We start from the raw sequence: 11370 nt of genomic DNA on the forward strand, positions 1-11370 counted from the left end.
TGATATTTTGGTCGAAATATAGCTTAGAAATCGAGCCGGTAGAGTCGCTCGGTATTTTGATTAATTATTTTTATTTTGAATCATTAAAATTACTAATCAAGGCCGATAACGCGACTTATTACCCTCGCAGACGTGCGTGACAAGTTTTTTTTAGTAAAAAACACAGCCGTAAGTGAGTTTTTCAAAATTTAGAAATGTTTTTCAAATTCAGACTCCATACGGATATGAGACTGTTAAAACACGATAGATCTTTTCCAAAACGGACAAATATACGGAAATATTTTGAAAAACGACAGATATGACTTCACACTGCCGATATATCTTCGATTCGACCCTATATAAAGCGTTAACGAGACGTTATGTGATATTATTCATTTGCCGTGTTTGAAAATGAAAATTTGCGCGGGACAAGTAAATTGAGGAGTACACGTTGTATACGCGGTTCTCGTCGCGTGAGATACCTCTCCTCGCGGTCTAGAGGCAGAGCGTTCGACACTCGTTATGCAGGACCCGGGTTCGAATCCCATATTTTTATAACTTTTAATTTTTTTGTCACATGCTACTTATAAATATGTCAATAGACAGAAAAAAGAGAGAATGAAATGAAAAGAGAGAGAGAGAAGAATACTAAAAGTTTCACTTCCGTCGTGCGTAGGCTTGCCACACACTGTATTTTTTTGTTACACATTGTACAATAACTGCACAGTTTGTTTTTCGTATTATTTCCAATAAAAAATATCTCAAAGTGCGCTGCGAAGAACTCGCAACGTTACATTTTATCAGACTTCACGATTGTGCCGTGCAAGTCAGTTTCCCGGAGAGTGAGTTATGATTTGACATTTGTTAATAAAACCATGTTTTGTTAATCATTTCTATTCTAATGACCAAATCACTATTATATTAGCATAATTTAATATTTTCACTATTATTTGTGTTATTTTTTGTCAGTTTTAATCTATTAATATTGTCATATTGTGAATATAGTTTTAAGTCATCGGAAAAGCGAAATTATTTCGGATTTTTTAAAAATTTATTTTTTAACTTTTACCGCTTGAATTTAATAAAACTTTGTTGAATCTGATGTTGTTTAATAACATAAATGCCTTATGCATGTGTAGGTTAGTACAAATTTTTAAATAAATCAACATTTATATTGTGACAAAATGAATCCAAAATGTCTGAATTTTTGGTTGAATAATCTGGGAATAATTATAATAATTTTTTATTTTACGAAAGAGATAAAAAGTGAAGCGTGAAATCTTGTAATTTTTTTAAATAAAAGGATTATGTTTTTTTTTATACTAATATTTTGAAATTAAAATATTGAAATTTGTAAACATTAAAGTATATTTCAAATACAAAAAACTAAAACGTAATTTTATTTGGTTTCCAAATCTGTATTTGTTTTTACGACATCTTCATAATGAAGAAATATAGAACATTTAAAATACCTTGAAAAAGTTCCATATTATTATCATTTCAAGTTTATACAACAGGCAATGTAAATATGAACAAATTTATGTCAGTTTTATACACGTTCGTTTAACAATTTAAAAAATATTTCACCACGTTTTTTTAAAAAGACCGTTCTGTTCAAACCAAGATTTATATTTTTACTCACTCAATAATTATATTATATAATAATTATATATAATAATTATATTATAAGCAATGTTTTTTTTTTAAATAACATGACATTTGTATCCCACACTGATATAATTACAAATAAAATACTTAAATGTCTCGGTTTTGTAATAGGATCGTCCAAAACTCTCATGTGTGTTACCTAATATAATCAAAACTCAGTACAAGACGTGTTGCAAGCGGGACGGTATTTCAGTGTAAGGCTCCGTAGTAAGCGTTCGAAAAGAAGAAGAAGATGGTTTGAAAGGGAGATTATGCAAATACGAATGTTTGAGGGGGCCAGCCAATATTAAAAAAAAAATATTTAATAGGCGTAAACGAAAATATTTGACAAAGAATGACTTCTTTAAATGGAGCAAAAATCTCTCGACAATATTTTCATATAAAAAAAAAAACAAGTTAAATAATAGAACCAGATGTGTTTTTTATGATTTTCGGAGCAAACTTTGCGATATTTTTCTATCGTGAGAATTTCATGCAATTACTTTTTTTAATTCTGCAAATTTATAGAGAATATCATTAAAAAGACATATATTTTTTCAGGGGCTTAAAAACTTAATGTGTATAAATCAGTAGCATTTCGAAATGTGGGGTGGAGGTTGTTCCATCCCTCTCTGCCATGTTACATGATAACAACATAATAATAACTTAAATTAAAAACATAATGTTTTTTTCTTAAATTTAATCAAATGAATTTAATTCCTAATAATTAGTTTATTTAATGTGGTTTTCGACGTTTAGTTTTAGTGTAGTAGAAATATTAATTATTATTATTACTATTGCCTAATAATAATGGAGTATTGAGGATTTCAATTTCCTCTGTAATTAGGCATACTCAATGCGTTTTGGGTCCTCCCAGGTCTTCAGGAACAAGTTTAATGTTATGACCGGGTACAATTAATGCAAGTTTCTAATCTCTTCAAATGGATTCCGCATAAAATACTGGGTTGACTGGGTTATTATTTAATACTTTAGATCAACGCGAATTCATATAATTATAAGGAAATCGAGTTAGAAGTCGAAAAATACTTTAAAATGAATGAAATTTAACAATCAAAGCTGCGTTCGACCCAATTTATCCAAACAAGAAAATTGCGGTTGTAATCGGAATTTCTCCTACGTCTGTACAGTCATTAGTCATGCACTTATCTTGCAAAATAATAAACAAAATAGTGGTTTTATTATTAATAATAATGATTCATTGGATAATATGCTATTTAATCTAAGAAAAATCAATAATTATTTTCGTATTCTATGCGTAATGACTGTAAAATGAATACTGGGAAATAACAAACATCCTAAAACCGATAAATATTTAGGTTACTTATAATGTAACATCGTCATTTTTAGGGTAATCTTTTCCGGTTTCAAAAAAAATTTCAGAACATGCAATGAATTCGTAAATCATACATTTATAATAAGAATACGTCAAAGTTAATTATTATTAACTATATCTAATATTCATGTAAATATACATTTTGGTCAGATATTTCACAGAATTTGAACAATTTGAACGCTACGAAAGTCTCCAGTCTAGGAGGAATGGGGCCCTTACAGTATCTGGGTTTAAAACTAATTAATTGACAGCCCATACCTCTTGGAATGCTATAAAGTGTTCATACCGAACAACTAACGCCAGGGTGGACATCACGACTTGCTCTACATTCCACGTGGTAGAACGGACGGTCTGGCACAGCATAGCATGACAAGAAGTAAGGTGCTGCTAAATGATATCTGAAGGTCTATTGACATTGTCAATATGGGCCTTGAAGGTTTCGAGTCATTTAAGGCGATGCACTACGTCCTGTAATATTTTAAATTGAGCTGCTATCAATAATAACCCTTACGTAGATGACGATAAGGTTTAAATTCTCGCTTAACACCATACGCCTGTTTTGATTTATGCAAAAAAAAAACATGGCCAAAAAGTGCCTTTTATTTTATTTGGTGGATGTTCAGACATAAATATTTAATTTTTTTTCGATCATTTTATAAATAACTTAATTTGCCACATTATGCAATAAAATCATAACCGAAAATGGGTTCGTAAGTAGGAGATTTTGAACTTTAAAGCAGTTTTCATAGTCCTATATATTTTTTTTTCATGGTTTATAAAAAGACTTATATAAAAAAATACTCAATTATTTCAAAGGTCAAGATGTATTCTACTCGCAGTATTTAATTAAAGCATCTGAAACATTTCTAGGCGACCAAATTTTCAAACCAAAAACACATGATTTTGCATTACTACGTATGGCATCGCCGGACTAAACTATTAAATATTTAAAGTTATGTAAATTTGTAATATAAAAAATTAAAAGTTCTATTAAAGTAATTATTTATTTATGGACCAGTTGAAACATGGAACTGAAACAAAAACAGAACTTGAATAGATCTTTCATAGAGATTGAAATTTGTTGAATTGTTCAAATTCTGTGAAACATCTGGCCCTTAATGTTAAACCTATTTATGTTACGAGTAGGTAAGAACTACATAAGCTTGAAAGTTGTAAATAATAACTAGCGCAGACCCGTGAAAAATCACGGGATATTATAATTGTAGGATTTGTTTAACTGAAAGTATTTATAAAATACAAGTAGACTCCGACTGCTTCCACCATTACTACTGTATACCAAAATGTTACTGATAAAAAACTATGGACTTCAATTCGACTCCATTTCTCATTTCGGTGCTGAGATATTGCGTTAATTATTCCTCGGGCGTCTCCGACTTATTCTACCATTCAAACAAACCAAAAAACACAAATAAGAACAAACTTTGAAATTTTCACTGACATCGTTTGACTACTTTTAATAAACTTGAAAAATCATGTAATAATAATAATTCGGATACATAATAGACAGACTACATAAGTAGATTAGCAGGTTTGAATAAATAAATAAAAAAAATCTTTAATATCCCTGTCAACATAAAAATTGTTATTAAATATTGGGCGGTCCTGTAAGTCGAATATAATGTTAAACATTTTTTATAATATCCCTTCGTATTGCGATCCACCTAAATTTTACCGTTCACATATTTTAAAGTTCTATAAATTTGGTATATTATTGCAAGCGATTGCTCAAAACGTATTTGCAAACTTGGCACAATATGTCAAAAATCGCTCGAGTGGATCGCTTTAAAATTATCACTTAGCATTATTGAAAATGTGTGGCCCGTGTCAGATCTATAGCGTTGTCATAGCGGAACCAGAATTAGATGGGTATTTAAAAAAAGGCTAAAATACCCAACCAAACAAAGGGCACGACAAATATTTAATACCCTTTACAGATTTTTTTAAATTTTCATTTATAAAATACAGACCTTGTAAGATTTTAATTTACATTTTATTCGACACGACTTTGGCGATAAGGGATAGATTTTTAACCGCAAAGGTGAATAAAGTGTTTTTACTAAAAAGAACCCCAATTTTCTTTGAATAAAATGCCAGAAAAATGCCTAGTGTATTTGAGTAGAGAGTAGGTATACTTTTAGTAATGGTATCACCAGCCTTATCTTGACAGGGCTCCTACCAGAAGGCAGCTTGACGGACGTAAATATCTCTCAAGCCGAGCTTAAAAAGCAACTGAGATACATGCCCATAAGTCCGATAAATAATATAGAATGCTTCTACAGCATTAATATTAGTAGGTAGGAACTGCGATTATCGACGAATAGTGAATTATGATTGCTTGTGTTGGTACCATTGACTGCCCTGACAAGTCTTCAAATATCTGTGCGTATGGCCGCTTTGTAGTTGTTATTTTGAGTATTTGTATACAAAAATACCTAGTTTACGAGTTATTTACAACTAGTGTATGCAGCTTGAAACGGGCCTCTCAATACACTATTATGCTTTCAGGTACTGCGTTTAAATGCTTTTATTTGGTTTTGTTTGCCTAAACGTCATCTATTATCGGAAACCTAACCTAAACACAGTTGACAACCAATCTTATCTGATTTCTAAATCAATTTGTTTCTTTTCTATTGATAATTTAGAAAGCTTACTCTTGTTTACTAATTTTAACTTGACATACAAACTTAAATCTTCAATTAGTAGTTTTTCAATTATTTGATCGAAATAGACGCTGTCCATTGGATTAATAATTGCCAACTTTGTATCGAACGATTAACGTCATATATGTTTAGATATACGTTGTGTATAGTTTTTTTTTGAAATTGCGTGTTAAAAATAGTTTTACTCACCTGATTATTTTCCGATATTATGAAGTGACACTAAATTCACAATTTTTCGTCTGTTTTTCATTAAGGTGGTGTGAAAATGGAGGACTACTGCTTTTGTTACGAAGTGAGATTGACGTAAATACGTAAAAAAATGTCAGCAACTACATGGTTGACCACGTAAATCTAAAAACAATGTCAAAATTTACATGGTTGAGGGAATAAGTAATAATATGGCGACTGTTCCAGAGATCACCATCAGCAATGGAGATGTGGAATTGGTTGAAGATACCTTTCCACTTCATGAGTGCGTATTTAATGGAGACTTGCGAAAGCTCTCCGCGCTGATACGTAAAAATGACGTCGCAAAGAAAGACAAGCACGGCAACACCGCGCTACATCTTGCAGTCATGCTCGGGAGAAAAGAATGCGTTCAGATCTTGCTCGCTCACAGTGCGCCTGTCAAAGTGAAAAACCTCCTTGGCTGGTCTCCGTTGGCCGAAGCTATCAGCTATGGGGATCGGCAGACAATATCTTCTCTCGTGCGGAAGTTAAAACAGCAGGCTCGCGAACAGATGGAAGAGAGACGACCCAATCTTGTAGAAGCGTTGGAAAAAATCAGTGATTTCTATCTCGAGCTCAAATGGGACTTCCAATCTTGGGTGCCTCTCGTCTCACGCATTCTCCCCTCGGATATCTGCAAGATCTACAAGGCTGGCTGTAATATACGCCTGGATACAACTTTGGTTGACTTCTCCGATATGAAGTGGGAACGAGGTGACATCAGCTTTGTTTTCAAAGGGGACGAAATCCCCAGTAAGTCACTCACTGTGATTGATAACAAGTTCAAAGTGTATCAAAGAGTTCGATATGAAGAAACAGAGTTAGAGATCGAAGATGAAGTGGATATCTTGATGTCCAGCGACATCCTCGCTGCTCAGATGTCTACCAAAAGCATTTCATTCACCCGCGCTCAATCCGGCTGGTTCTTCAGAGAAGATCGCAAGGAAACTGTCGCCGGACAGTACCAGAGCGATCTGTACTGCATTAATGGATTGGTATTGGAGTCCAGAAAGCGGAGAGAACATCTTTCAACAGATGACTTGCAAAAGAACAAAGCCCTGATGGAAAGCTTCACCAAAGGTAACACGCAAGGACTCGACTCTAATGGTGAACCAGTCAGGAGAAGTTCTCTGAATCCGCCTCCCGAATGCGGAACAACTTGGGAAGATTACAATAACTCTCCTCCCGGAAGATACGTCGGGCTCGGTCGCGAGCTTGTCTACAAAGAAACCACCAAAAACTTCCGAGCGACTGTCGCCATGAGTGACAACTTCCCGCTCAGCGTAGAGATGCTGCTCAACGTGCTAGAAGTCATCGCCCCGTTCAAGCACTTCTCCAAGCTGCGTGAGTTTGTGGAATTGAAACTCCCGAGCGGTTTTCCAGTTAAGATTGACATCCCTATTCTTCCGACGGTCACGGCGAAGATTACATTCCAGCAGTTTGAGTTCCGCGAGGATATACCGTACAGCATGTTTCGGATCCCTGCGGCGTATGTAGAGGATCCATTCAGATTCCCTGACTTATGACGCTTCGATATACTAACACTGTTTGATATGGGGGAGAGGCAAAGGTGGCGCTGGGAGATGACGAGGAACCCTCACAAGAAGAAGATATACCGACCGACGCCGCTGTCTGACCGAGAGACGGTGTCCATCGAATTTCCCATGCTGTTTGGTCTCGGGAGTTCCTATTCCAGTCACTGTGTGCTCTATGTGGAGTGACACTTACTTCTCTCTCCCACTTGGTACAGGTATTCAGTGATCTAGGCTTTAATGTTATACATTGTGTAGGGCGACAGTTTTGTACCAGACTTTATCATTTTACACTTATCTAAAATCTGTTCAAATTGAATTATCAATAATTATTACAATCAGTTTATAATGCCCCTCTTAACAAACAGCTAATTTGGTACTGAGATGGCAATAGGTTCATATTCTACATTGACAAATTTTTACCAGAGTAAAAAACAAAGTTTATAAATCGATTTTGCCAGCGTGCATAACATAAGGTGATTTTATATCTAAACTATGTAGCATAATTGACATCCCAACACAACCGTTTCCGCTTTCCACTTAGTTTACTTCTTAATATGCACAGATTATTTAAATAACACTTCCTTTCAATTTGATTACCACAAGAAACAACTATTTACGTTAAAGGAGATGTAAAAGATGCATAAAAGTTCCATGTTTGATTTTGTAAGTATGATATTAGTAAGCTGGATGGTTTTGTTTCAATCTATATGTGCAAAGATAACTAATAACCTAATTTGTGCAAGATTTTCCATCAACCCCCATGTAAATAGTTGTTTCTTAACCACTCAGAACATTAGAACGTCAAAAGACGTAAATATGATATTAGCGGTCAAGACATTAGAACGTCTTTTCACGTAAACGCGCGAGATTTTACAAAAATCGATTTATTTCCATCACTAGTATACGGATTGCCATGATTTAAAAAACAGAGTATCGATAATGAATAACGCTACGCGTCTGTATTCAAGAATATCTATGGAACGTAGAGTTGCATTATCTAAGCCGATTGAATCTATCATCTTGTTCGTTGATAATTTATTGCGTTTCTAAATAATTTATTAAAAATATTTTAGTTTGAACGGTTAATATTTTGAGGTGACTAATAGTTTTTAATTATATTTCTTCAATATATAAAGTGTTATTTCTTTATGATACTCAGAAAAAAGTACATTTTTCAAAGCTTTGAAATAATTGTAACGATTTTTAAATATTTTTGACGTTTTCATAAAATGTATATTTAGAAACGCAAATATTTACGTATTACAACACAATGTGATAGTGGATTTCATAATCTTTCCAAAACATTTTTTAGAATGAGGCTACGTTTCCCAAAACGTGAGTTATGAAGCTTTTAGCAAAACTGGTAAATAACACAAAAATTATCACGTTTTGACAGTTCTCAAAGGAACACATAGTAGATAAAAGTCTTTGTCTGAGAGGTTAAACTAATTAACTTGAAACAAAGGGTTTTTTCAATACTTTTGGCGTATTTAGAAATAAGCAGGGTACGGAAATTTCACCGTGTTTTCTTATAAATAGCTTTCTAAGAAGATATTACATACCTTTTTTGCCTTAGCATCTTTTTCTGCATTCAAGTGTTACCACAGATTTGCATACATTTCTTTATAACTAGGTAGATGTAAAAGTTTTCGTTGTATGTACACATCCTTTAACATATTAGATTTATTGCACCATTTTTAAGAAACTTACAATATGACAAAAACTGTTTTCCTGCCTCATTGCCATAACAGTACTGAGTTTTTACACATCTTAACACACTTCAAGCATGCGAAAACAAGGGTCCCATTCGAGAAAATGGATTTTGATTTAAACATCTATATCTTTGAAAATAATACAAATATTTTAATGAAATTTTTTACATAGTTCTAACGACACCCTAACTATAAAATTACTGTCAGAAATTAAAACCCAATTTTGTAATACAACTCTATTAACTGAAGTTAAAGTTTCATTTACACACAAATCATTAAAAAAAAACCCGCGTCTTCGTTGCGATATGTGTAACGATGTATTAAATATAGTTTCCTTTTGACAAAATGTTTTCCCACACAAAAGACAAGAATTTAAAGATTGGGACATTTAGTTGGGACCCCTACGAAGAGATTGATATAAAATTATCGAAAGGCAATACCTTTTCCGCCATTCAATTAGGACTGGCGTAAAAGGTAGAACTATCATTCCTGCCAGACATGTGTTAAGAGTGTGCCAATCGTATTAAATAAACAAAATGCTTTTAAAAGGGCAGCATAAAATAATGACCTTATTATTTCTGACACATCAAAACCTTCTAATAAAATAGATATTGTTCATCTATTAACAATGTAAAATGTCAATTCTTTTATAGACAAAAGAACCAATACAGGAAATTATTCTAGAATATAAATAAAGTTCGCACGGTGTTCGCCCTTTAGTCGTATATCATGTCATCCTTTACCCTTCATTTGCAAATCATTTTTATGTGCAGCGTAAAATATTACATTCTTCAAAATGCTGACCTAGCATTTTTATTGGTTATTTATTTGTAATGTACCAACGTGTACGGTATTTACCCAGAATATATCTGTATATTTAAACAGAAATGTGGGGCTCGATTAATACGCACCTTTATAACCTTTTACTTCTAATTATTATCAGTTAGATATTAATGAGAAGTAAGTGTTTCAGTTTCCGGAAATATAAAATAATGCATTTTAATAGTTATTTCGTTAAAATCAATTTTTTACTTGGCGGCCATTGTTATTGATGTGAAAGTTTTAAGGTTAGTTTATTTTCTTGTCTTATTTAACCCCCTTTCAATTTGGGAGGCGGGTATGGGTATCGCCACCCCGGGTATCACTTATTGGATAACCAACACCTCTGCTATCGTCACCCCCGCTATGTTTGGTGACAGGAAGGTTGCCCGGGTTAATGGGGGTGAGGTTTGTCTAGGTCTGTCATCGCCTTGCGTCACAGTTGAAGGGATGGATTAATACGTCCATCACTACTGGCCCACTGACACCCAGATTCCTACCCACCCCTTATACCTTTTTCCTTCCCAAAACTTTCTCTCCTTCGTTTCTTTAAAAAGACCCTCCACACAACATCCTTTAAGATTATACAGGCCCTGATTGTAATTATTTTCCTCAGGTCCTCCTGTGTGGAGCTAATCTAAAAAAAAACTTATATTTGAATCTAGGAGCTTATGTTTGGGTTTACTTAAAAAATGGCATGAAGAAAAGAAGTTTAATTTATGGATTTTTTTTTCAACGAAATAGCTACTAAAATGGATTAATTTCGGTTTTCGTTTACTGAAATAGTTGTTTTTCATTGTTATCTAACTGATGCAATATGTGTCTATTAACAGTGTCCAACTTTTCTGCATATTTATCACATTTAGAAGTGAGTTCTGACTAAAGATTTATCTGTATCTCTGCTTCACTGTTTATATCAATGTGGGATTTTAATATCCATGCACTAGACGTATCATTTATGAGAGATAAATAACAATGGACTAATTGTCCATGTATTTTCTTTTATCTCTTGCAGCTCAGTTGAGAATATGTACACAGTTACACTCCTTTTATTGTCATACAAATACATCAACAGAAATGAACTTTACGAATGAATTTCCTTTACGATAATGTCTAAAAAATATGCATGTACATAAAAATGATCAAATATTGGGTTGTTGTGTAAGTTCGTAACGTTTGGTTTTGTTTTTTTGATAAGGATATGTTTTTACACTTTATTTTCACCAGCCAAAAATTAAAGAAACTTTTAAAATTCAAAATGTTTTTTAACAACAAAAATTCCATAGCATTAAAAAATTATGTTACTTTTGTCTTGAAACTAAAATTGCTACGAAATTACGCCTCAATCCAATATACAAGGTGACGCAAAAGTAATCACCTGATGTTTTTTGGCTATATTTTTTTCAAATCGGCTT

General features: G+C 33.3%; 1 protein-coding gene across 1 annotated transcript; it reads left to right on the forward strand.

Annotated features, from left to right (window-relative positions):
• Nucleotides 1–5371: 5371 nt before the first annotated feature.
• On the forward strand, nucleotides 5372–9407 carry LOC149411120 (ankyrin repeat domain-containing protein 13C). The gene is made up of 2 exons (XM_089647176.1): nucleotides 5372–5506; nucleotides 5916–9407. The coding sequence occupies exon 2, from the start codon at nucleotides 6036–6038 to the stop codon at nucleotides 7413–7415; it is 1380 nt and encodes a 459-aa protein (XP_089503302.1). The 5' UTR covers nucleotides 5372–5506; nucleotides 5916–6035; the 3' UTR covers nucleotides 7416–9407.
• The last annotated feature ends 1963 nt before the right edge of the window (nucleotides 9408–11370 follow it).

The sequence above is a fragment of the Hesperophylax consimilis genome, chromosome 26 (assembly GCF_061612785.1).
Source record: "Hesperophylax consimilis isolate HC1 chromosome 26, BYU_Hcon_1.0, whole genome shotgun sequence".
In the NCBI taxonomy this organism is placed as follows: Eukaryota; Metazoa; Arthropoda; class Insecta; order Trichoptera; family Limnephilidae; genus Hesperophylax; species Hesperophylax consimilis.